This window comes from Narcine bancroftii, chromosome 9 (genome assembly GCF_036971445.1).
Source record: "Narcine bancroftii isolate sNarBan1 chromosome 9, sNarBan1.hap1, whole genome shotgun sequence".
Classification (NCBI taxonomy): domain Eukaryota; kingdom Metazoa; phylum Chordata; class Chondrichthyes; order Torpediniformes; family Narcinidae; genus Narcine; species Narcine bancroftii.
This window is the reverse complement of record NC_091477.1, coordinates 54,763,879-54,791,136: the sequence shown is the minus strand read 5'-3', so window position 1 is coordinate 54,791,136 and position 27,258 is coordinate 54,763,879. Positions and strand designations below refer to the sequence as shown.

The 27,258-nt window shown below is 42.6% G+C and overlaps 1 protein-coding gene across 1 annotated transcript; it reads left to right on the top strand.

Moving 5' to 3' along the window:
* The first annotated feature begins 108 nt into the window (after positions 1–108).
* On the top strand, positions 109–26,565 carry LOC138743653 (transmembrane emp24 domain-containing protein 9-like). The gene is made up of 5 exons (XM_069899181.1): positions 109–282; positions 7,177–7,277; positions 9,678–9,803; positions 13,222–13,368; positions 23,426–26,565. Exons 1-5 carry the CDS (start codon positions 144–146, stop codon positions 23,573–23,575), a joined length of 663 nt encoding a protein of 220 aa, XP_069755282.1. The 5' UTR covers positions 109–143; the 3' UTR covers positions 23,576–26,565.
* Positions 26,566–27,258: the final 693 nt, after the last annotated feature.

Below are 27,258 nucleotides of genomic sequence, written 5' to 3'. Positions count from 1 at the left end.
CAAAGCGGCTGGTGGGTGGCGCTTGTTGTGGGTGAACGCGCTTACGGTGTCGACGGAGGTGGCCGTTGGGCGCATGCGTACTCCCTTTTTTCTTCCCCGCCGCGGCGGTTTGCGCGCAGGCGTATACGGAGCTGTCAGCTAAAATGGCGATGGGTGAATGGCTTCTTTGCGGACTGCTGCTTCATTGTGTCGCCTCTTTGTGTTCCGGACTTTACTTCCACATCGGGGAGACCGAGAAGAAATGCTTTATCGAGGAGATACCTGACGAGACCATGGTCATAGGTAAAGGGCGCAGCGCGTGGCTGCGTGGCCGCTTTGATTTAATCTAATTGACACGTACGCTCTTGCAGGGTCGACAAGTGGCGAGGCCTGCGCCTGGCCTGGGAGCGAAGCTCTCTGCTGCCCACACCCTTCTTGCACTGAGTTTGGATGCTGGTTGATCGAACAACAAGGAGCTACACAGTTTCATAAAGGCTTTTATTGAGTCAACTCTGCACCACATTGGGGTTTGTGATTTGGGTCTCTCTGTAGTTAGTATCTTTCTATAGGTTTTTAAAAACTTGGTTAGATGATGCCCTTCAGGAATGTTTGAGAGCCGGTTTGGCACGTTTCATCCTTTATTATTGGTGATAGCAAGATATATAACAGTGTCAATATTGTTAAAGATAAGTCACTTTATTTTGTATGGCTGTCTTGGAGTAACAATTATGAATACATTTCATGGTAAGTTAACTAATCCTTACACTTGAGGGTAAGAAGTGTATCATGCAATGATGGAGAAACTCACCAGTTACTTTATGTAGCAAAGATAAAGATACATAATCAATGTTTTGGGATTGAACCTTTTATCGAGGTATATCACCTCTTTGCTACATAAAGTCAACTGACCTGTGTTGTGTTTTTACTTCAATCATGGTGATTGAACATTTTTGTATTTTACTCGTATCTCTGCAAATATCACTTTGACATTTGTACATGGAGTATTATGTAGAACAGCGCAGAACAGCGGCTTGTCATTACAAACACCCTTTTTCAGCAGAGGGACAGCCTTAAGACCACCTGGATGCATCCCCGATCCAAACACTGGCACCTCCTGGACTACATCCTGGTGCGAGAAAGTGACAAACAAGATATGCTCCACACCAGGGTCATGCCTAGCGCGGAATGCCACACTGACCACCGGCTGGTTCGCTGCAAGCTCAACCTTCACTTCAAGCCAAAGCCCAGGAACAATAAAGCCCCCAGAAAGAGGTTCAATGTTGGAAAACTGCAGTCAGACGAAGCGAGAGGAAACTTCCAGGCAAACCTCAAAGCAAAGCTCAACGTTGCAACCCGCCTCACGGACCCGTCCCCTGAAACCCTCTGGGATCAGTTGAAGACTACCATACTGCAATCCACTGAAGAGGTACTGGGCTTCTCCTCCAGGAAAAACAAGAACTGGTTTGACGAAAACAGCCAGGAAATCCAGGAGCTGCTGGCAAAGAAGCGAGCTGCCCACCAGGCTCACCTTACAAAGCCGTCCTGTCCAGAGAAGAAACAAGCCTTCCGTCGCGCATGCAGCCATCTTCAGCGCAAACTCCGGGAGATCCAAAATGAGTGGTGGACTAGCCTCGCCAAACAAACACAGCTCAGCGCGGACATTGGCGACTTCAGGGGTTTCTACGAGGCTCTAAAGGCTGTGTACGGCCCCTCACCCCAAGTCCAAAGCCCGCTGCGCAGCTCAGACGGCAAAGTCCTCCTCAGCGACAAGATCTCCATCCTCAACCGATGGTCAGAACACTTCCAATCTCTTTTCAGTACCAACCGCTCAGTCCAAGATTCCGCCCTGCTCCAGCTCCCTCAACAGCCCCTAAGGCTAGAGCTGGATGAGGTTCCCACCCTGGATGAGACATATAAGGCAATCGAACAACTGAAAAGTGGCAAAGCAGCAGGTATGGATGGAATCCCCCCAGAAGTCTGGAAGGCTGGCGGCAAAACTCTGCATGCCAAACTGCATGAGTTTTTCAAGCTTTGTTGGGACCAAGGTAAACTGCCTCAGGATCTTCGTGATGCCACCATCATCACCCTGTACAAAAACAAAGGCGAGAAATCAGACTGCTCAAACTACAGGGGAATCACGTTGCTCTCCATTGCAGGCAAAATCTTCGCTAGGATTCTACTAAATAGAATAATACCTAGTGTCGCTGAGAATATTCTCCCAGAATCACAGTGCGGCTTTCGCGCAAACAGAGGAACCACTGACATGGTCTTTGCCCTCAGACAGCTCCAAGAAAAGTGCAGAGAACAAAACAAAGGACTCTACATCACCTTTGTTGACCTCACCAAAGCCTTCGACACCGTGAGCAGGAAAGGGCTTTGGCAAATACTAGAGCGCATCGGATGTCCCCCAAAGTTCCTCAACATGATTATCCAACTGCACGAAAACCAACAAGGTCGGGTCAGATACAGCAATGAGCTCTCTGAACCCTTCTCCATTAACAATGGCGTGAAGCAAGGCTGTGTTCTCGCACCAACCCTCTTTTCAATCTTCTTCAGCATGATGCTGAACCAAGCCATGAAAGACCCCAACAATGAAGACGCTGTTTACATCCGGTACCGCACGGATGGCAGTCTCTTCAATCTGAGGCGCCTGCAAGCTCACACCAAGACACAAGAGAAACTTGTCCGTGAACTACTCTTTGCAGACGATGCCGCTTTAGTTGCCCATTCAGAGCCAGCTCTTCAGCGCTTGACGTCCTGCTTTGCGGAAACTGCCAAAATGTTTGGCCTGGAAGTCAGCCTGAAGAAAACTGAGGTCCTCCATCAGCCAGCTCCCCACCATGACTACCAGCCCCCCCACATCTCCATCGGGCACACAAAACTCAAAACGGTCAACCAGTTTACCTATCTCGGCTGCACCATTTCATCAGATGCAAGGATCGACAATGAGATAGACAACAGACTCGCCAAGGCAAATAGCGCCTTTGGAAGACTACACAAAAGAGTCTGGAAAAACAACCAACTGAAAAACCTCACAAAGATAAGCGTATACAGAGCCGTTGTCATACCCACACTCCTGTTCGGCTCCGAATCATGGGTCCTCTACCGGTACCACCTACGGCTCCTAGAACGCTTCCACCAGCGTTGTCTCCGCTCCATCCTCAACATCCATTGGAGCGCTCACACCCCTAACGTCGAGGTACTCGAGATGGCAGAGGTCGACAGCATCGAGTCCACGCTGCTGAAGATCCAGCTGCGCTGGATGGGTCACGTCTCCAGAATGGAGGACCATCGCCTTCCCAAGATCGTATTATATGGCGAGCTCTCCACTGGCCACCGTGACAGAGGTGCACCAAAGAAAAGGTACAAGGACTGCCTAAAGAAATCTCTTGGTGCCTGCCACATTGACCACCGCCAGTGGGCTGATAACGCCTCAAACCGTGCATCTTGGCGCCTCACAGTTTGGCGGGCAGCAGCCTCCTTTGAAGAAGACCGCAGAGCCCACCTCACTGACAAAAGGCAAAGGAGGAAAAACCCAACACCCAACCCCAACCAACCAATTTTCCCTTGCAACCGCTGCAATCGTGTCTGCCTGTCCCGCATCGGACTGGTCAGCCACAAACGAGCCTGCAGCTGACGTGGACTTTTTACCCCCTCCATAAATCTTCGTCCGCGAAGCCAAGCCAAAGAAAGATTATGTAGTCCATGATCAAGGTTGTTTGTGCTGTGTTCTTCAGAACTGTTAATGAATCAAGTGAGTCAATTTAATCAGGCCATGCCTGACAACTGATTTATTTTAAAAAGCTCCATATTTGCATGAAAAGTTAAAACCAGAAGATTTTCAGGTTTATTGTAGATCTCCATGTCTTCTGTCCAACTCTTGCATGGTCAATCTGAGGACTTCATTTATTGCACTCAGTGCTCCCAATGCAGCCTCCTCTTCATTGGGACAACTGGACGTAGATTAACGAGCATCTTTCAAATTTCCTTGATAAGGCATTGGAAGCAATTATTTGAAAGACAGTCACATCGGTTCTCGATACACAGGTTACTGAATAGGTGGGAATGTGGAAATGAAGTTGCAATCAGAATAACTATAATCACCGTTGGAGCAGACTTTGGGGCGGTGATTATTTTTCTATGTCAAAATGATTACTTTTAAGGTATGCAGTACTATCTCGGGCAGATAAGTTTTGCATAATATTCAACAACTTGTCTCTGCGGTAGTTTTCAAACATGATTTTAAAAAAAAAATGCAACGAGCACTTGTATTTCACTCCTAGATAATAGTTGGATTGTATGTGTGCTTTGTGATTGCTGAAATGCAAAATGGATGAATTTGTTTACATCTGTCCTTAATTTTTATTTACAGATGTTAGTGGCATTATTATAGTTTGAAGGTTTGACCTATGCATTCACTCTTTTGAAAGTCTATGCTAGGCAGGTGTCAGATGAAGATAAAAATTATTTTGAGTTCTTTTCCCCCCCCCCCCACCCCCAGTCAATCTTCACCATTATCTCTCTCCGACTTTTGCCATAGCACGTGTGTATACATGATGGTATTGAATAACTAAAGCCCTATCCCGAGATGGGACAAACTATATCTTGGATTGGAAAAGATCTTGTTTCCTGCTGTCTCTTCTCCCTTGATGTTGAATATCTCAATGAAAATTGTATTTAAAAAAAAACTGCAAATTCTGGATTAACAAAATTCTGAAAGCATTTAGCAGATCAGGCAGCATCTGTGTAAAAAGAAACAAGGTCAACATTTCAAGTTAAAGATTCAATTTATTGTCATATTATAAAAACTGTCATATTACATGAAATTGCTTTTGTCTGCTATAAGGCAGAAAGATTAGCCATCGGCAGAAATTGCCTGAAGTGCCTCTTGTGGTTAGAGAAGAAAAGCAAAAGAGAGTTCTGCCCAGAGACGCTGTGTGTCCATGGATTCACCCCCAACGCTCCTGCAGCCTACGCAGCCACACAGAGTATAGTCCAAACCATCGGTAGTCTGAGCTCCAGATCCAAACCTTCGATGTCATTAGTACCCATGGCACTCTCTTGCATCCCATTTCCCTTACCTGGTACACTGTCAGCCAGTCTCAATCAGTCCGCAGCCTCTGTGGGTTCTTTGTCTCAAGTCACTAGCAGCCCGCCACCTTCAGACACTGAGCCCCTCACTGGTCCTTCGCCATGGTCAGTGTCCTGTGGGTTGTCTCTTCTGCTTCTCCTTCTCAGAAGGGGTCGAAGGGGTCTCGCCATTTTCTGGTGCCCGGTGCCAGTCCTCCATTTCCATGGTGTCTGGAATGCCATCATGTCCAGACCTCCTGGACACAGTATTTAAAAAAAAACAAAAAAACTACCGTTGGCTCCTTCAACGGGCTGTTCAAACCCTGTTTGGAACTGATGGCAGTTGAATTGGGTGGTTGGACTCTGGGGAGTGCTGTGTCTCTGCTTTCCCGGGTCCGCACAAGTGGCAGCGCTGCCATTTTTTTATGTTGCCTTGGTCAGAACTCTGGTAGAGAAGAAGCAAGCTGGTTAAAAAGTTGCATGGAGGGAGAGGTTGGATAGGACAAATGGTATATCTGATAGGTGAGATCTGGTTTACCTTTGGAAGGGGAGAAATGAAGCTACAAATGAGGATATCAGATTAATGGGCAATTACAAGGAGAGAAACCTTGTCCTTTGACTAAAAGTTATTCAATGAAGGCAGTAGAAAGTGAGAACAGACAAATGAATGCAAAACGAATAGGGTTGTATGAAGGAAGAACTGAGCCAATATTAGAGATGGATAGGCTGGATCTTTAATGCTGAATAAATGAGAAGTGGTAGAATTTGAGTCTGGAGTTGCTGCAGCATGCCCGGGCAGAATGAGGTGATATTTCTCAAGCTTCCATTGGCCTCAGCATTGCAAATGAACACACAGTGGCAAGAAGAATGAAAGTGGCCAATGACAAGAATCTTGTGGTCATTCCTGTGGTCTGAGCACATTAGGCTCTTCAATGTGGTCACCCAATGTGCATTGGCTTCCTCAATGTAGAGGAGATCACACTATTAACATTGCTTCCAATCTAGTGTATTGCATTCAAAGCAGGTGAATCACCTTGGATCCTATGATGGTGGAGGTGTAAGGGAAGGGGTTGTATTTCCTGCATAAGAAAGTACGGGGAAAGGACATGTTTGGAGATGGAAATGGTTCCATGTTGAGAAGAAATGTCTGGTGGTGGAATCTTATTGAAGGTGACAGAAGTTGCACAAGATAATCCATGAAATAACATGGGGAATGGGTATGATGCGGTCAAGTGATCTGATAGAGGAGAAACCGGGGTTCAAAAGAAGGAAGACATCGAATCATAGTACTACCGTTTGGAAACGGGCCTTCACAGAAAGTTGAGCAAAAGAGTGAAACTGAAAAGAAAAACAGCATTAATGCAATGAAATCCTTGAAGTAAGTTGGGTGGGAGATTGTCTGGTCAAGATGGGAGTTTATAGTCTGTAGAGGATATTTATTAGCAGGCAATTGTTTGAGATGGAGGCCCATCCACAAAGGGAAGGGATTAATGAGCAAAGAACTGGGTGACAATAAGCAGAAAACATTGATGGCAAAAGCAATAACATTTTCAAGTTTTTTGACATAAATGCAAAGGGGCAGCACTAGAGAGAAAGGAGGGGGTCAGAGTAAAGAGTAGCAAGGTTGGTGGGGCTATTGCCAGCTGAAAAGAGTTAGACAGGATTGTCCAACTTGTGGATCTTGGGCAGGTGGGAGAAGTTGGTACTGAGAGGTGAAAAGCAAAAAGGATGGAAGCTGTGGAGAGGAGACCCAAGGAAAATCTCACGCCTCATAAAAATGCCAACAAAGAATCTTTGAAGTGTTACCTTGGTTTTTCTTTCCAGAGATGTTGTCTGACCCTCTGGCAATGTTTTCTGTTTCTATCTGAATAGGATGTCTGACTATTAATGAAAGCTGAAGATTTGTATTTTAGTTTAATAATATCAATATTCTTTTGCCAGTGCATCAATTTCCATTAACCATTTCTGAAAGATTAGAATTGCTGCAAGAGTGGTACTTGACCAGCTTTTTAAATTATCTGAGCAGTTGACCATATACGGATGCAGTTTGCAATAAGCAGCATTGATGCCTTTTGGAACAGTTGGTGTAATTTAGTAATTAATGGTCAGTTTTTGATTTTTTTTCAGGAAATTACAAAACGCTGGTATATGATAAACAGAGGGAACAGTATCTTCCTTCTCCTTCAGGGCTAGGAATGTTTGTGGAAGTGAAAGATCCTGATGAAAAGGTACAGTATATTTCAGATAGAAGCAGACCCTGCTGAGAACTGCTCTTCCAAACTAGCCAGTTTTCCAAGTTAATTTTGAACCAAAGATGAGGAATGTTTCCTAATCTTTTCTGTCCAATTTAGCCTTGATCCATTATAATTTTATCTATCAGAAAGAGATTCTGGTTTATGTCCTGCGAAGCTAATTGTGTTATAAGAGGAAGTTTAACCAAATACAAAGAAAGTATGTTGACCACTTGTAATTTATAAAATTTAAGAAACTTCTCTCACAGGAGGTGGCCAATAGGTTGATTTGGCTATAATTTTTTTTCGCTTGTATCTCTCAGCTGATTTTAGATGTTTATACAGCAGGTAACAGGCCCTTTTAACCCATGAGTGTGTGCTGCTTAATTGCACCCAATTAACATACAATCCTGGTATATTTTTGAATCCTGGTAGGAGCCGGAGTGCCCGGAGGAAAACCACACAGACATGGGGAGAATGTACAAGCTTCTTACAGGCAATGCTGGATTCGAACCCAGGTTGCTGGCTCTTTAGCAGCGTTGTGCTAACTGTGCTGCCCTATTAATCTTTTGCTGTGTTGGTAGCTTTTTAAAATGTTTGTACTGCTGTCACGAGTTGGGGGGGGGGTGCTGGGCGGGGGGAGAGAGAGTGAGACCGGCAGTGGGAATCGAGTGAGGGGGGGGTGGGAGAGACCGACAGTGGGAGTCGAGTGAGGGGGGAGAGAGAGACCGATAGTGTGAGTCGAGCGAGAGGGGAGAGAGAGAGACCGAAGGTGTGAGTCAAGCAGGGGGGGGGGGACCGGCAGTGCGAGTCGGGCAGGCGGGGCGTGGGGGAGGGGAGAGACCGGCAATGCGAGTTGGGCGGGGGGAAACCAGTAGCGCAACTGGAAGGGGGTCGGGGTGGATATGGCAGCACAATTTGGGTGGGCTTTAATCTGGTGTTCCAAAATCCAGAAAAATCTGAAATTCGGAACACACTGTTCCATAAGGTTCCGGATAAAGGACCTGTAACACACTATCTTTACAGTGCAGTCCATAAGATTTTGGTGATGTTGGCCTGTCATACTATTAGTTTGCCTAATGCATTTTTTTTAGTGATTGTTTTAAGTGCTGCCTCTTAAACTCTTAGGCTCTTGATTATTGGAATTTATTTTGGTGTCTTCTGTGTTGAAGACTGAGCCACATAATTATTAGGATCTCTGCTATTTCTCAATTCCCATTTATTAATTTCCCAGGCTATCCTACTATTTTTTTGTTCCTTTAGATCCTTTCATTCTATAACTTGGAAATCTTTTGCTGATTTGTACAAATGTTCCACTCTTCTCACTTACCCTGATACTTGCAACATTATAAGAATATAAATAGAAGCAGGAGTGGGCCATCCAGGCTAATAAGCCTACTCTTCTGTTCAGTGAGAACATGAATGATTGATGATTGGCTTATCACTACCTACCTATCTATCTCCCCATAATCCCTTAATTTCCCTAAAATGTAAAAATCTATCCAACCTTGTCTTAAATATTTTACTGAGGTAGCCTCTACTGCTTCAATGGGCAGCAAATTGCACAGATTTGCCACCCTCTGGGAAAAGCAGTTCTTTCTCATCTCTGTCCTAAATCCTATTACCCTGAATCTTAGCAGAAACTCTTTTCTGGTTCTACCTATGTTGTTGGTATCCTCATGGACTCTTGATAACTGGATCTTTCCGATCTGGTGATTATCCTTAACTACCATAGTCAGAGGCAGACAATCCATCCATTACGAAATTGCCCCTACCCATTGAGATTTGTGAAATAGTAAAGGATCTAGGCAGGCAGAAGATAATTAGTTCTATCTCACAATCCTAGTTCTAAAATAATGAATTATTTGGTTGATTCATGAATTAATTGTATTAAGTTTATTAAATGTACCACTACAACTCTCCTTGTTAACTCTTCAAAATTTGCTCACAGTCTACCTTCCCATAATAAATTGAAGCTAATGATCCTTGCTTACCTTGTGCCTTTCAAAGTACTGATTAATTCTAAACCTCTGTTTTTCCCAATAATTTGTCCAATATCAGTTTTACAGGCTGCTGGCTTACCGTGGATATTGGCAACATGATCTGTGAACAATGTTCCATTTTCACAATGACAGGCCAGGTTCACATTTGTTGAAAATAACACTCAAGTGCTTAATTGCAATTGCTAGTCCACAGGTTTCTCTTGCCACAGTTTATCATCTCAGCTTTTTCTAAAATGATGTAGAGGTATTTTGTACTCAGGCTGCTTCCTGCTTATGGTATTTACATTATTTTCCAATCTTTATTCATACAGCATTTAATCTTCTCATCATGGTTTAAAGATGAAAATGAAACCAAAATCAAATATTAATATTGTATATCTTTTGTTTTACTTAGGTTATTCTCTCACGACAATATGCTGCTGAGGGAAGATTCACATTCACCTCTCATATTCCAGGAGAACATCAGATCTGCCTGCACTCCAATTCCACCAAACTCTCTCTCTTTGCATCAGGAGTGCTGGTAAGAATTAAAGAAAAAAGATGATGTATTCACACAGTAAACAGAAGAATAAGTAGCAAGCTATTCCTGTATAGGACAGGAGGTGCTGATATTTATGCTGTTCATAACCTGCTTGTCCTATCTCGCATAGTTCCATAAATATAGAATTTTATTTCTTTCTTGCTTCCACTTATCCAGCAATACTCACAATTCACTTTTTAATTTGCTGATCTATTCTTATGGTAACATGTTCGATATTCTTGGTATTACTTGGCAGAGACTTTCTCCTGTTTTAATTTTTCAATCTTTTGGGTTTATGCTCTGTATATTTATGAGTGTTTTAAAATACAGATAATTAAATACTTAAGCTCTTTACCTACTCTAAATAATTTGGTCATAATTTAAAAACCTCTGGCATAATTTGTGTATGGATAAAGAGGTTAAAATCACTTTTTTTTGTTTTCCTTGTTTCACATTTTTTCATTACTGCTGTTTGTATAATTTGGAGAACTGAAGTATGCATATTACTCAAATGTGACCTCGGCAAGGGTGTGTATTTAACTGCTTTAAAAGGAAGACAATTCTGTCTTCCACTTCCTGCAACTGGTTTTCGCCACCGCCAATTATATAACCCAACTTTTCAAACAGGTATCATTCATAGCGGTGCCCAAGAAAAGTAATCTGGCTTAATGACTATCGACCAGTAACACTTGCATCAACAGTGATGAAGTGTTTTGAAAGGCGGGTGTTGAAGGCTATCAACTCCTATCTGAGCAGTGACATGGATGCTTTCCAGTTAGCCTATCACAGCAACAGGTCTACAGCAGATGCCATCTTACTGGCTCTAAACAAATCCCTGAGACACCTGGACAGCAAAGATGTATGCATCAAGATGCTCTTTATTGACTACACTTTGGCATTTACCACCATCATCCCCTCAAAACTGATCTGCAAACTCTAAGACCAGGGATTAACACCCCACTGTGTAATTGGGTCATGGATTTTCTCACCTCCAGACCACAATCAGTGAAGACTGGTAAGAACTCCTCCACAAATTTCCATCAATACTGGATCACCCCAGGGCTGCGTTCTTATCTTCCTGCACCTTTGGCTATGTAGACAATAGCACCATCTACAAATTTTCCATTGATACTATGGTGGTGGGTTGTGTAAAGGAAAGGGGATGAGTCAGCATACAGGATGGAGATTGAAAACTTGGCTGAATGGTGCACGAACAACAACCCTGCACTTAACGTCACCAAAACAAAGGAACTGTTTGTTGTCTCCTGGAAGGGAAAGCCAGAGGTTTACAATCCAGTGATCATTGGAGGATCAGAGGGGGAGCAAATTAAGTTCTTGGGAGTCACTATCTCAGAGGATAGTTCCTGGACCCAATACGTCAATGTGTGAAGAAAGCACAGCAGCACCTCTACTTCCTCAGGACTTTGAGGAGACATTAGAAACCCAGGCAAATTTCTACAGAGGTATGGTGGATAGTGTGCTGACTGGCTGCATCACGGTCTGGTATGGGGACACCAATACCCCTGAGCATAAAGACCTCCAAAAGGTAGTGACACAGCCCAGGCCATCAGAGGCAAAATACTCCCTACTATTGAGTACATCTACAGGGAACGCTGCCGTCAGAGAGCAGCAGCAATCATCAAAGACTCCCATCAACCAGCACACTCTCTGTTCTCATTGCTGCCATCACTAGAGAGGTGTAGGTATCACAAGACTCGCATCACCAGGCTCAGGATCCAAATGTCTGACACGATCAGGTAGCCTTCAGCATCCGAGGCCCTTTGGGACCCCTTCTTGCCCTCAACCCTCTTGAATATCACCTCTGATACCTGGTTCCTGTTAGTTTCCATAGCCGATGCATGCGCCCTAACAGCAACTGGCTGGCAGCCTGTGTGGGTCCTTCAGCCACTGAGTTCCTCGCAGGTCCACTGCCTTGGTCACTGACCTGTAGGGCCATCTCTTCATATCTTTCTCAATGGGGAATGATGCCCTGCTTCTACTTCTACTCTAGGGTCTTCAACCTCTCGTGGCTGCTGCTGAGCATGGGTGCTACCATCTTCAGCACAACCCATGGTTATAGGATTTTAGTTTAAAAACCCCACCAGCTCCTCTAACAGGCTGTTCAAATGCCTGTATGGAGCTGCCAGCATTAGGACTGGGAGGGTGGTTGAACCTTCGGAGCAGCACTGTCTCCATTCTGAGTCCACACCAGCCTAATCCTAATGTCATTAGAGTAGTTCCAGCAGGGTCACCATTTTATAAGCCCACCATAGTGTTTAAGTAAAAGGAAAGGGCAATGGTGAATGATATGAAAGTGTTGGATCCTGACATTAAAAAAAAAAAATTCTTATGTTGCTTTTCTGCTATAAATGAACCTGAGTAACCGATGATTTGAAATTGGCCCTATTTCTGTCCCTAATTGTACATTGTTCAACATGAGCAAGATTTGGTTCATCTGTTAAATTCTGGGTAGAGGGCACAATAAAACAACAGTCCACATATCAATAGTTTAACACAATTTTAATTCTTTATAAAGTAATCTGGCACATATGCAAAGCTGTTGTAACTAACGACCGGATTTTAATACAAGAAAGTTCACTTGGTACTCTGAGTTCCTTGTTAGATCATCTTACAACCATCCTTCCTCCATAAAAATGGCAACTAAAAAAATTATCAAAGGCAGGATCAAAACAATATGTAAAGTCAGCAACTGTCCCCCAGTCCTTTGTTTATCAGAATGACTACTATAAATTATGTAGTGTTCAAATGTCTTATCTCCCTATGGTTCCTGACCGGAAATGTGCCTCTAAAACTGTTTGCCATGCGCCTGGCCATCTGTCCAGTTAAACATTTGTCAACTATTGCTTTAATTGTGAGATTCAAAGGTTCCATTCATGAGGTGTGATCAGTTCCTGTGGCGCCACCACAGACAGTATGCACCCAACTATACCATTGTTAAGATAAATATTCAAATGTCTTTTCTCTCTGGAACCATATACAGTAGTTTGCAAGAATCGGGGAAATCCCAGCTGTAAGAATACCTTGGGGGGAGGGGAGATGAGCATCCTTGCTTCTACTTTCTCACATCTTACTGCCCATTTCTGACTTTCTTTCATATTGTCTTCTAGTTGGGGGAGGGGGAAGGGCAGGGATAAAGACTAAAGATTATGGATTTTAGCTTTTGTTATCTTACTTTTGTTGTATTTTCTCTCCCATCTGTTGTATTTCATTCCAATATCCATCAGTAGGAGCTTGTATAATAAATAAACAGAATCACAAGAATCTTATTGCATGCACATTTCACTTTGAAGATTCTCCAGTGTTTCATTGTTTTTTTTAAACCACATGAGCTCTGAAGTTGCCAGACTTGCATTACTTGGTTACTGCATGCGAATAAGGATTTTCTTCTCTGTTCCAGCGGGTTCACTTGGATATCCAGGTTGGTGAACATGCAAATGATTACGTTGAGATTGCAGCAAAAGACAAGCTCTCAGAGCTTCAGCTCCGAGTGAGGCAACTGATTGAACAAGTGGAGCAAATACAGAAAGAGCAGGACTACCAGAGGGTAGGTTGACAGTGGTTTGGGAGTGGAGGTGGGCGGGTGAAAATCTGTCAAGGTGATTATAACCATGGAGATGAAGGTTTCAACCAGGCCAAGATAAAACTAGCAAGGAAGTATGTGAAATGATCAAGAAAATTAGTGTGACAGGAAAAAGGGGCAAGGATGCAAAGGTAGAATTAAAAGAGAGGGGAGCATCAGTTGAGATGTGACTGCCATGCGGGAGGATAAAGAGAGGGGTAAACTAAGGGGGTGGAGCATCAGTTGAGATGTGACTGCCATGCGGGGAGGATAAAGAGAGGGGTAAACTAAGGGGGTGGAGCATCAGTTGAGATGTGACTGCCATGCGGGGAGGATAAAGAGAGCACTGAAAAAGGAAAGTAATGATTTGAGTTTTGTGAGCTCAACGAGTGAGGAAATAAAATGGATCTAATTAATAGAGATTCTGTGAAAATGGAAATCAAGTCCTTGTGCTCAAGGACTGGTAGTGATGACTTGGCTTGTATTTGCCAAGAGGCAAATGGTCCCATTCCTAGTGACCAGCATCTTCTATGCTGTTTTTGTTTTTTAGCTTGTGAAGAATTGTGGGTCACCCAAAGCTGTGTGTGACAATCTGAATGAGACTTCCTTGTGTAACTGCACCAAATTTGACCATCCTGTTAAAGAGAATGTCCTCTATTGATCCATTGTAGCTTCTGGCATTTAGCATCATGGATGCAATCTCTGCAGCCAACTGAGTAGGACTGACAGAAAAGTGTTGCCAGTGGGGTCGGAAACCTGGACGGACTGCTGAAATGTTGCAAGAGCCATATTCCTCTTGCATGTGGGTCGCAGACACCTTGCATGCTCTTGAGTGAAGGAGAAATAGATCAAGTTTTCTGCCTAGAATATGGAGTTTGTTAATGCAGGTGTGAGCAACAGTGTCAAATGTGATATGGTGCAGCAGCAGTTTTTCAGAGCCTTGAGACACGGAAGCTGAGAGTGTCTATGATTTCCTTAGACAAGGAGTATGTATGAGATTAGTGAAAAATGAAAGTCTGCGTTGCTGTGATTGTAGTAAAAACACACAAAAATGCTGGAGAATCTCAGCCGATCTCACATAGGTATTCATAGGTGGTAAGGATGTATTACCAACATTTCAGGCCTGAGCCCTTCTTTGAGGTGTAAGCAAAGAACAGGAATGCATCCAAATAAAGACTGAAGAATGGCAGGGAGAGGCGTCCAGACCAATAGCGTGGATCTCCTAGTGACCACCCATTTCAATTCCCTGTCCCATTCCATTGCTGAAATGCCTGTCCATGGTTTCATGCACGGCCAGAATGAGACCACCTGTAAATTGGAGGAACAACACTTCATCTTCCATCTGAGCAGCCTCCAACCTCATTAATATCAACTGCTCTGGTTTTTGTTTAAACTCTTCTTCCCCATGTCACCTTTCCCCCGGCTTTGTCTGTCTTTCTCTACCTTTTCCCTCTGTCTTCTTTCATAGAGCCAAAATCAATTCTTACCTCTCCTCTTATTGGTCTGAAGCTTCTAGGTCAAGGAAGAAATGGAATTAAAAATAGCAGTTTCATGGAATCAGTGTTGATATAAACATTTCTTGTTCTGTTAGTAGCAGAACTTTCATTTTGATCAATGGGTTGAAAAATTCACAGCAGATCATTCTTTCAAGGTCGTTTCTCCTTTATGAGAAAAATGAAAATTGCAAGATTTGAGTTTCCCCAATGGGCACTAAAGCACACTCTGGTACAAACCTGGTTTATTTCGGGTTAAGCCAGTTTGCATTTGCAGATAAGAATCAAAGCTACATTTAATTTAGTGCGTATTAAATAATCCAGGTAATCACTAAGCATTTGGATTCAATAGCTAGTAATAAACCAAAGTTCCAAATAATTATACTCTTAGGTAACACTACAGTTAATGTAGTAGTTAGTGTAATGCTCTTGCAGTGCTAGCAACTCTGGTTTGAATCTGCTGCTGTCTAAGAAGTTTTTGGCCTTCTCCTGTTACTGTGAGTGTTTCCTCTGGGTGCTCCATTTTCTTTCCACGTTCCAAAGATGTACGGCGTTAGTACATTAATTGGTCATATGGGTGTGTTTGGGCAGTGTGTCTAAGGAAATCATAGACACTCTCAGCTTCCGTGTCTCAAGGCTCTGAAAAACTGCTGCTGCACCATATCACATTTGACACTGTTGCTCACACCTGCATTAACAAACTCCATATTCTAGGCAGAAAACTTGATCTATTTCTCCTTCACTCAAGAGCATGCAAGGTGTCTGCGACCCACATGCAAGAAGAATATGGCTCTTGCAACATTTCAGCAGTCCGTCCAGGTTTCCGACCCCACTGGCAACACTTTTCTGTCAGCGTATTTCTCAAAGACTGCTTTCGATGATGCTGAAGAAAGCCAAGATGGTTCACCCACCTTGAACTCATAATTTGGACTGTGCAAACTGTTACTGCTCTCTGCAAAAGGAAAACTACAATTTATTTTATTTTCTGAAAATGCTTTAATCACCACTGAAGGCACAGCATTTCACTCCTTTCTGAGAATGCTCAAACATATGGACATCATTCCTCATATTAAACTGTTGCAAGAACAGCATATCGCATCTGTAGAGATGATCAGTAATTCTTTTAATTTTAATTTTATGATTTCCTTAGACAAGGAGTATGTATGAGATTAGTGAAAAATGAAAGTCTGCAGTTGCATCCAAAATAAGCTGAAAATGCTGGATATTGCAAAGAGTAAAGAATAAAACTTCCCAGCTGTTATACTGGCTTCCAGAACCAGTCGCCAGTTGGCCTGTGCTCCTCTGGCAGCCCTCCCTCCTTCCTTTCTTCTACTGCACCCTCCACCCCACCTTTTAATTCTGATGCCTGCCTATTTTTGCTCAAGCCTTGACAAAGAATACTGGCCTAAAATGTTGGTTACCTTTTACTTTATTGATGTTGCATAACCTGCAGAATTTTTATAGCACATTTATGTATTGGACTTGACTCACAGTATCTGCAGATGTTCTTGTTTAACTCCACACATCTTTCCAAACAGTTATAAAACTGCAGCTATCTAAAAGTTTAAAAATATCCTGCGCACAAAAAGAAGGTAGTCATTAAGGTTGTGGGAGGGATGTAATTGGCAGCTGTTTTTCGTTGATTTAGGTGTGAGAGAGAGAAAATCGGAGGGGCAAGGGAGGCCGGTGTTGCATTGCTTGTTAGAGTAAATATTACAGCGGTGCTTAGGCAGGTTAGGTTAGAGGGCTTGTCAAGGGAGGCTATTTGGGTGGAAGTGAAGAATGGGAAAGGGGTATTTATAGACCACCTAATGGGGTGCAAATTTGAGGGAGATAGCAGATATTTGTAATAAGCACAGGGTTCTGTAAGTGGGAGATTTTAATTTTCCAAATATGATTAGGAAACCCATTCTGTGAAAGGGCTGGATGAATTGGAGTTTGTCAAATGTGTGCAGGATAGTTTTTTTGTAGCAATACATAGAGGTGCCAACTAGAGAAGGGGCAGTTTTGGATCTACTGTTGTAGAATGAGATAGGTCAGATGATGGAGGTATGTGTTAGGGAACACTTTGGGTCCAGTGATCATAGGGCTATTAGCTTCAGTGTAATTATGGAAAGAGATAGGTCAGGGCCTAGGGTTGAGGTTTTCGAGTAGGGGAAAAGTTAGATTTGAGGAGATGCAAGAGGAGTGGATTGGGTCAATTTGTTTTATGGGCAGGATGTAGAGAAATGGAGGTCTTTTAAAGGTGAGATTTTGAGGGTACTTTATGTTCCTGTTAGATTAAAAGGCAGGGTCAAGTTTGAGAGAGCCATGGTTTTCGAGGGATATTGGAAACTTAGTTCGACCTACAATAAGACCAGAAACAAGGAAAAAAAGATATTCAGAGAATACATTGAATATAAAAAGAATCTTAAAGAAATTAGAAAAGCTAAAAGAAGGTATGAGGTGGCTATGGTAAGCAGGGTGAAAATAAATCCAAAAGATTTCTGGAAATATGTGAATAGTAAAAGGAGAGTGAGGGATAAAATTTGTCCCTTAGAGAATTAGAGCAGACAACTGTGTGTGGAGCCAAAAGAGATGAGAGAGATCTTGAACAATTTCTTCGGTATTCACTAAGGAGAAGAATATTAAATTGTGCAGGGTAAAGGAAGTGGAGAGGATAATTATAGAAACTGTAGTGATTAAGAGTTTTTGAAGCATATTAAGGTGAATTTTCCCCAGGACCTTGAGAGAAGTTAGTGAGGAAATAGCATAAGCTCTGACAGTGGTTTTTCAAATGTGATTAGAGATGGGTATAGTGCTGGAGGGTTGGCATATTGCACATATGGTTCCTTTGTTTAAAAAGGGTTCGAGGAGCAAGCCTAGTGTTATGAGCCCAAAGGACCCCAAAACCCAGCAGCAATTGATATTCACCATGACAAATGGTTACTTAAGTTGTTTTTAATTACTTTAAACATGAAAACAGAATCAAACTTTAACTTACCACTATTAACTTAACTACCCAACTTAACCCCCTTCTAATTCAAAGTGCACATGTATGTAATGTGTATGTAAATTTAAGAAAAGTTCTTTGGTTCAAAGTTCAATCTTGCTTCTCATTCTTCCAAGTTCACTGGTTGCAGGCAATTCTTATGCTGTGCACAGAATTTAACATGCATAAAGTTCACCAGGCTTTGGTGCTCGAAAGGTAAATGTTTACCGCTCAGGAAGGTTCTCGTAGGTTTGCAGAGAGATATGTATTCTTCCAGGACTTCCACAACTGAGATACTACCATTAGTCACCTCAATGTCTTGCTGATGAAACTTGCCCCATCAGGGTTCTCCAGATGATAACCTCTTTCTCTCAGGTTACCACAGAGTTCCTTTCTGTTCCCTTATTCCAAGAGAAACATCAGACAGATAGCACTTCCAGCCATCCACCACTCGAGCTTCTGTTTCAGTTCCAACAAGCTTCTCCTGGCTGGCACTGTTTCAGCTGTGTGTGTGTCTCTCTCCATCAGAGATTCCAACTGCCAGCCACATGTCCTTCTCTCTCTCACTTGCAAAAACCCCCCTCCTTCTCCAGCAAACAATAGGAGTTAGTTTTTCTGCTCCCCATCTGTTGTTTTAGGTAAACAAACCTCTCAATGACCTCTGAGTGAGCACTTTGCAAAAAGGTCAGAAGCCTTGTGAAAAAAAATGTCCAACAGATGACCTGACTCCGGTTGTTCTTCCAAGACAATGACCTATTCATTTCATGACATCATTTCAATTAGCACCTACTTGTGAAATATGCATAGCATTCTCTGTAGTTTCTGTAAAGTCACTGAATATGAATTCTTCAGTATTTCAAATAAGATCGGTTTTAAAATGTGTGTGTGTAGATATGCACACATATACTCAAATTTTACCAATTTATCTCCCCAAAACATTCCCAAATATTACATCACACTAGCAATTATCATCTTGTAAATTTGACATCTGTGTGTGTTCTTTGAGATAGTGTGTGTATATATGTGTGTGTGTATATATGTGTACGTGTGTGTGTATATATGTGTACGCGTGTGTGTACGTGTCAATGTGTGTGTGTCTGTCTGTGTCAGTGTGTCTACACAAACCCCACCCCAGAGAGACAGGGTCTGATCAGGATTTTTGCGTGGAAGGTCATGTTTGACCAATCTTGAAATTTTTGAAGAGGTGACTAGGAATGTTGATGAGGTTAGAGGAATGGATATTGTCTATATGGACTTCAGTAAGGCCTTCGATAAGGTTCCGCATGGAGGGTTAGTTAGGAAGGTTTAGTCGTTAGGTATTAATTTTGAGATGGTCAAATTAATTCAACAGTTACTGGAAGGGAAATGCCAGAGAGTCTTTGTGGATAACTGTTTGTCAGGTTGGAGGCCGGTGACAAGTAGTGTGCCTCCATGATCTGTATTGGTTCCTTTGCTGTTTGTCATATACATTAATGATCTGGATGATGGGGTGGTAAATTGGATTAGTAAATATGCAGATGATACTAAAATATTTGGAATTATGGATAATGAAGAAGGTTTCCAAAGATTGTAGGGTGATGTGGACAGCTTAGAAGAGTGGGCTGGGAGATGGCAGATGGTATGAAGTGCTTCATTTTGTTAGGAATAATCACAACAGGACATTCATAAGCCGCTTTCAGGTGCATTCTCTGCCAAGAATACGCATGCAGAAGTGGATTCAGACCTGCGGAATGGTCATTCAGGTCGCAGTGCTGAAAGCGCACCGCTGGCCAACTGAAAAGGACAGCTGCATGGGAGGTGCCTTGGAGTGCACTCTGGCTCCTGTCCCTTCAGGCTGTCAGACTTGGGGTGGAGGGCTCTCAGCGCTGGGGCGGCTGGTGCGGGCTGTCCCCACACTGATCCCACTGCCCCGTGCTCTCCCCACAGCCCTGTGTTGGTCCCCTCACTGATTCCACTTCCCTGCTCTCTCCTCATAGCTCCGTGTCGGTACCCACACTGATCCCACTGCTCTGCCTACGCCGGCCACCCCAGCATCCTGTGCCTGCCATCCCAGCGCTGACAGGCCACACTGGCCCCCCCTCAGTGTGGTGACTGATACAGGGCTGCGGGGAGAGCATGGGGCAGTTGGATCAGAGTGGGGACCAACATGGGGCTGTAGGGAGAGAGCAGAGCAGTGGGATCAGTGTGGGGACTGACATGGGGCTATGGGGAGAGAGCGGGGCAGTGGGATCAGTGTGGGGACCGACATGGGGCTATGGGGAGAGAGCAGAGCAGTGGGATCAATGTGGGGTCCGATTTGGGGCTATGGGGAGAGAGCAGAGCAGTGGGATCAGTGTAGTGACCGACATGGGGCTGTGGGAAGAGAGCAGAGCAGTGGGATCAGTGTGGGGACCGACATGGGGCTGTAGGGAGAGAGCAGAGCAGTGGGATCAGTGTAGTGACCGACATGGGGCTATGGGGAGAGATCAGAACAGTGGGATCAGTGTGTGGACCGACATGGGGCTGTGGGAAGAGAGCAGAGCAGTGGGATCAGTGTAGTGACTGGCATGGGGCTGTGGGGAGTGAGTGGGGAAGTGGGATCACTGTGGGGACAGCCCGTACCGGCCGCCCTAGCGCTGATAGCCTGTGCTGGCTGCCCCTGCCCTGACGTCCCGTGCCGGGGGGGCAGCAGGGAGGGGGGCTGTCAGGTGGCCTCCCGACAGCCACATATAGGCATAATATGTGGCTTTACATCGGGGGATTTTGGCCACCTGAAAGTGCCTATAGTAAATGGGAAGGCATTGAGGAATGCAGTGGAGTAGAAAGATCTAGGAATAACAGGGCATCGCTCCCTGAAGGTAGAATCTTATGTGGATAGGGTGGTGAAGAATGCTTTAGTATGCTGGCCTTTGTAAATCAAAGCATAGAATGCAGGAGTTAGGAAATGATGTTGAAACTGTTCAAGGTATTGGTGAGGTAAATTAGAGTACTGTGTGCAGTTCTGGTCACTAGATTACAAGATAAAGGAACAGAAGCAGGCACTAAGCCCATCGAGTCTGTTCTGTGACTCTACACTAAGCTGAACTATGCTCACACCTTGTTCCAGTTTCCAGCCTTTTCCCCATATCTCTTGATACCCTTACTAATGAGATGCTTATCCATTTCCTGTTTAAATACTCCCAGTGATCTGGTCTCCACTGCTTTGGGCGGCAGTGAATTCCACAGATCCATGATCCTCTAACTAAAGAAGTTCTTCCTCCTCTCTTTTAATTGGATATTTTAGGACTATAACCCCTGTCTTCGATTCACCTATCAAGGGAAACACCCGCATTCACTCTGTCAAAACCTTTTAATATTTGAAAAGTCTCAGATCCCCCTCATTCTCCTCTATTCCAACAAATACAACCTAAAAGCTGCCAAACGTCCCTCATGCGTTAGCCCTTGCATTCCAGGAATTATCTTAGTAAATCTCTGCACCCTCTCCAACATCACATCCTCCAGTACTCCAGATGGGGTCTCACCAGTGCCCCATAGAGTCTCATTAACACCTCTCTACTCTTGAAATGAATGCTAGCATAGCATTGGTCTTTTTCACTACCGATCCCACCTGGGCATGAACTTTTGGGTTTCTCTGCACGAGGATGCCCAGGTCTCTCTGCACCTTTGAGGATTAAATTTTCTCCCCATCCAGATAGCACTCTGCCTTTTTTTTTCCACTGCCAAAATGTAGAACCGAACGCTTCTCAACATTGTACTTCATCTGCCATATTTTTGTCCAGTCATCCAATCGGTCCATTTCCCTCTGCAATTTTACAATTTCTTTAACACTTCCTGCTCCGCCACCTATCTTGGTGTCATCTGCAAATTTGGCCATAAAACCATTCATTCCACAAAATAGCAGCAGCCTCTCTGCCCTTTTTTAAAAAAAAAACCATGTCCTGACATGCATTTCCAGGTATTTCATAACTTTAACCTTGAGGATTGACACTAATATCTTCCCAACCACCAACGTCAGACTTGTAGGTCTATGGTTTCCTTTTTTCTATTTCGCACCTTTTTTGTACAGCGGAACCACACTTGCAACCGTCTAATCCCCTGGAACAAGGCCAGAGACTATTGATTTCTGGAAGATTGTCACCAACGGTTCTACAATCTCCAAAGCCTCCACTTTCAAAACCTGCGGGTGAACCTCTTCCGGTCTGGGAGATTTATCTATCTTTAGTTCATTCAATTTACCCAGCACAATTTCTTAAGTAATCTTAACTGTATTCAACTTTACTCCCTGAAACCTCTCTTCGTCAGGGATATTACTAATGTCTTCCACAGTGAATACTGATGTAAAAATATTGATTTAATTCTTCTGCCATTTCTTTATAACCCATTATAATTTCCCCAGCATTGTTTTCTATCGGTCCTATGTCAACACTTGTCTCTTTTATTCTTTGTATATTTCAAAAAACTCAGTATTTTTTATATATTGTTTGCCAGTCTCCTTTCATATCTTATATTTTCTTTCCTTACAACTTCCTTTATTTCTTTCTGTAAGTTTTTAAAGGAATCCCAGTCCTCTGATTTTCCCACTCATTTTAGCTTCCTTGTATGCCCTCCCCTTTGCTTTTATCTTGGCCTTTACTTCTTTTGTTAGCCACATTGGTACCGTCTTGACTAATTTCCTTTTCCTTGGAATATAACTATCCTGCATGCCTTTTATTATTGCAAAAATATCTTCCACTCCTGTTCTGTTCCTCCGACTAGTTTACTTTTCCACTCGACTTAAGCCAGTTCCTTTCTTGTACTACTATCATTTCCTTTATTACACTGAAAAATTGATACATCTGATAACATTTTCACCTTTCACTGAATTATAGGAAGTAGAGAGAGTGCAGAGAAGATTTACGAAAATGTTACCTGGGTTTCAGAATCTAGATTGCAAAGAAAGATTGAGCAAATTAGGCCTTTATTCTTTGGAGTGTAGAAGGTTGAGAGGGGATTTGATGGAGGTATTTAAGATTATGAGAGAGATAGATAGAGTTGATGTGGATAGGCTTTTTTTCATTGAGAGTAGGAGAGATTGAAACAAGAGGTTAAGAGTTAAAGGACAAAAGTTCAGAAGTAACATGAGGGGGAACTTCTTTACTCAGAGAGTGGTGGCTGTGTGGAATGAGCTTCTGGGAGAAGTAGTGGTGGCAGGGTCAATTTTGTCATTTAAGGAAAAATTGGATAGGGACATGGATGGGAGGGAAATAGTTCTAAAGAACTACCTGCAAAGTGCAGGTAGGTGGGACTAGAGGAGAGGACTTAGTTCGGTGTGGACTAGAAGGGCCAAAATGGCCTGTTTCTGTGCTGTAATTGTTTTATGGTTATACTTGGCACTAGTTCTACTTGTAATAATCAGCAGCGTGGGAGAAAATGCTTTAACAAAATTCTGAAATGTTTAAATTTTAATGCCAATCATGTGGATTCTCACCAATCCTTTACTTCTGCTGTCATTGCGTAAATGTGTTCTGAAACTTTCCACAATGGGGAACAGACCTGCAAGATGTGGTATCCTGTGCTGTAAGTATGATTCTTTATCCTGAAAATGTATTTCTCATTTCAGTACCGGGAGGAGCGATTCCGGGGGACCAGTGAAAGCACCAATCAGAGAGTGCTCTGGTGGTCAATCGTGCAAACGCTGATACTTATTCTGACTGGAATCTGGCAGATGAGACACTTGAAAAGCTTCTTTGAGGCCAAGAAACTGGTGTAGGTCAATAATTGCAATGATCTGTTTATTTAAATACAGTACAAGGCCAATTGGGCAAACCTATTTCAGACATAAAAGTCTTGGCTGATTGGATATTGCCAAATTAAATCCTGCCTCCCTCTGACATCCAGTGCCTCCAAATGGAATTTGGCAAAGACCAACAATTTTTTTGCCAAATGGGTTTTCTTTTCAAAAGAAGCCTTGACTGTTCAAAAGGCAGTTTTCTCCAACCAACAACCAATGGTTGGAGGTTACTTTGATGCCTCTGGACTTCCAGTGTCCACTTGTCAAGCCACTGTAAATGCTTTTTTTGACCCCCAAGTTTTCTGAAATAAGCTGACTAATTTTAATGTTTTTGAAAATTTAAAGCATCACACAATGTTCTGTGAACATTTCCTGGAGGCTTGCATAACATTTCCAGTAATCTCACATTACGAACAATGTATTGTGCATTGTAAAGTGGCCTCACTTTCAGATGTAAAAATAGAAATGCATGTAGAGCCTTTGTATGGTCTAGAGTCGACAGTCTGCATAACTAAACAAGAATGGGATTATTTATAATTTTTAAGTGGAATTGAATTCCTCTAACTTGAAGAGGGGATGTGGCTGATCAATTAATGATCTGGTTTGCTTGTAATGGGTGCAAAAATTTAATGTATTACACTGTCATCTCTTTGTAATTGGGAACTTTAGGACGTGAAAATTTGAGGGATAATGTGTAAGAACCACTGTGTTGCTAGGAGGAATGTTTGAACTAGAGCATAAATTTTAAGTTTAGATACACAGCACTGTAACAGGCCATTCTGGCCCATGAGCCAGTGCTACCCAATTTGTACTCAATTAACCTACAACCCTGTGCGTTTTGAACAGTGGGAGGAAAGCCGAAGCCCCCAGGGAAAACCCATGCAGACATGACCACATGCTAACTTCTTACAGACAGTGCAGGATTTGAACCCAGGTCTAGATTTCTGGCACTGTAGAGGCAATGTGCTAACCGCTGTGCCAACTGTGCTGCCATGAAAAAGTTTGAAGGGAGTGATGTTGCATTTAATGAGCTGTGATTATATCGGCAACTGCAATTATCTGTAACAAGATTTTGAGAAACAGGAACCCAGTGGCACACAGATAGGAGTTGAAACTGTAGGTGCTCCTGCTCTGGCAGATGAACTTTCCAAACATGCAGTATGGATGGTAAACATTAAGATGGGAATGTGCTGGTGAAACTCAGCATCCATAGGAAATAAAGGGGAACCAACCTCTTGGGCCTGAGCCCTTTGTCAAGTAAATGTTAATGACCCATTACTTCCTATGGATGCTGTCTGACTTGTAGAGTTTCTCTAGCACATTTGTGTATTGCACTCAATCCCAGAATCTGCAGGCTTTCTGGTTTCACATGTTAAAATTTGAATTTTGTTCTCTTTTAATGGATTAATAGAGATTAGGTGGAAATTTCATTGGGTTCACAGGGCCTTGTTCTTTTTTTTTCAGTGGGGTAAATTAATGAATGTGATTATTGAAAAGATTTTTTACTGTTGCAAATTCCAGGTGGGGTTTTGTCACTCTAGGATGAACAGGCCCCCATGGATTTGGGTTCAATAGATTTTTTAGTTTGCGAATCTGTCGGTGAATTATTTGGGGCCAATTAATCCAGCAAGGTAAGGCTTTCTTTGTGATGCTGGACATTCTGAGCTGTTTGAAAGATTTTCCACCCTTCATTGCAACTAATCATTAATTTGTTTCTTTCCTGGATGTAATAATCCAGTTATCATTTGTGTAGATGTCCAGGTGTTGTGATTGATATTTGCTGGTGTCCTCTTAGCAGAGTAATCGAGGGAAAGCACCAGATATGCAACTCTTAAGGTTCAAACTGTTCCAAAAACTGAGTTTGCATTTGAACTTGGATTTCTAGCTTGATAATCTGCTGTTTCCAAACCATGTGTCCTGATTGCTCCAGTCTAAATCATGTTTGTTTAATAATTTTCAGCCAGGTTTTTAGTTGGAATCATTCCTACAATCTGAACCCCAGCCCTCAGTTATTTGTTGATAAACTGAAGGTTAATAAATGGATGTGTTGTCTCCCCTTCTAAAGAACTACTTCTCCAAAGCTATTTTCTGGCTTGGGAATCTTTTGAAAGCATACCTCTAAATTTTATTAAATTGGAATGTCCACTTAATTAGGAGGTCATGATCGTATCCCCTGGGTCTTTGGTGCTCTTCAACTTCAAATTTGATGCTGAATGGATTTTAAATCAACAACCTTTAAATAGAATTATCTAGGTGGTGAGCCTGTATGTGGCAACTTGGGTGCTGCTGTGTAACATGCACTCTTGGACCAAGCAGCAAACTGAGCTTGTTGGAAAGAAGAACAAAAGGGGGGAAAAGAAGGTTTGTCTTATAAATGTGGCCACCTGAAACAGTAGAGGACACCTGTGCTAAAGTTGGAATGGAAAGTGGATGAAGGGTTCAATAATGTTGCTCTTGGTTTGATGGCATTGTCACTGAGTAATGGACACAATTCACACTTTCTCATTGATAACACCAGTATTGATAGATGGAGCCTTGGAAAGAAGCTGGTTGAGCAAACACTATTGAGTGGTGTTTAAAGGGTGGAAAATAAATGGTTGAATCCATTGTGCTTCCGATCTTTGGTTCACTAAGTAGCAACATCTGTTTAAGAGATGCTCTGAGTGCAGAGGCGGACTTGACCAAAGATAAATTCATTAAAATGATAAGGAGTTGTAAGATAAACTTGGGAATTACTTTTCCCAACAGGTAGTTGCAAAGAGACAATTTCTTAAAAGGTGTGAAATCTATGCTTGCTCCTTTGATTTCCATTTGTTTTACAATCCCTCAATTTTCATTTGGACTAGAATCATTTTGTTTAGAGGGTTTCATTGCTTTAAGATATTCCCTGCATTTGTTGTCGTAAATGTAGTTGCATTTTGCATATGTTCTCATGTATGAAATAAACTATTTCTATCTTTGTTTTAAAAGTTTCTCATTATTCTGATTATACTTCCTGTACTAAACAGAATTTCAGTTTTGAACATTGACTGGATTGTTACCCGGTCAACAATGCTTTTAAAGCATGCTAGTCGTCTCATCAAATATACAGAATAATCTTACAACACTTAAAAGAATAACATTTTCTACAGTGCATATGTGTCACCACACGCTGATCCAATTTTGATCTAATACCAGTAGGAGGGAGCTAATGCACGCTTTTGAAAGTAGGTTTGGGAATGTGATCCCTGCTCAGGTGGGTGCTCCTAATACATTGCTGGGAAATTGAGAAGCTTGCCCTTGGAATTGTGTGCAAGGGCAGTATTTAGATGAGGTAAAGGAGATTTAAGATTAAAAGACCTTTATTAGGTTATGTCTCAGCCCATTTAATTATTTGGTGGATACATTAGTACATGGGATTTATAAAAGGCAGAAACTGTATTAAACTCCCAGTGGGATTTGTGTAGAAGTGGTGTTATGAGATATTGATCAGCCATGAATTGATTTTGATTGGGTTGAGCAGTACTAAGTTGTATCAGTGCCCTGATTTAGGAAAACTCCCACTGGACCCTGGCAGATCAGATTGACTGGAAGGAAAAGATTCGGGCATTACTTTGAAGTATTCTAGTAAATGACCGATTCTTTGACTTTGCCAAATGAAAAGCTGCTACTCAGTTGGGGCA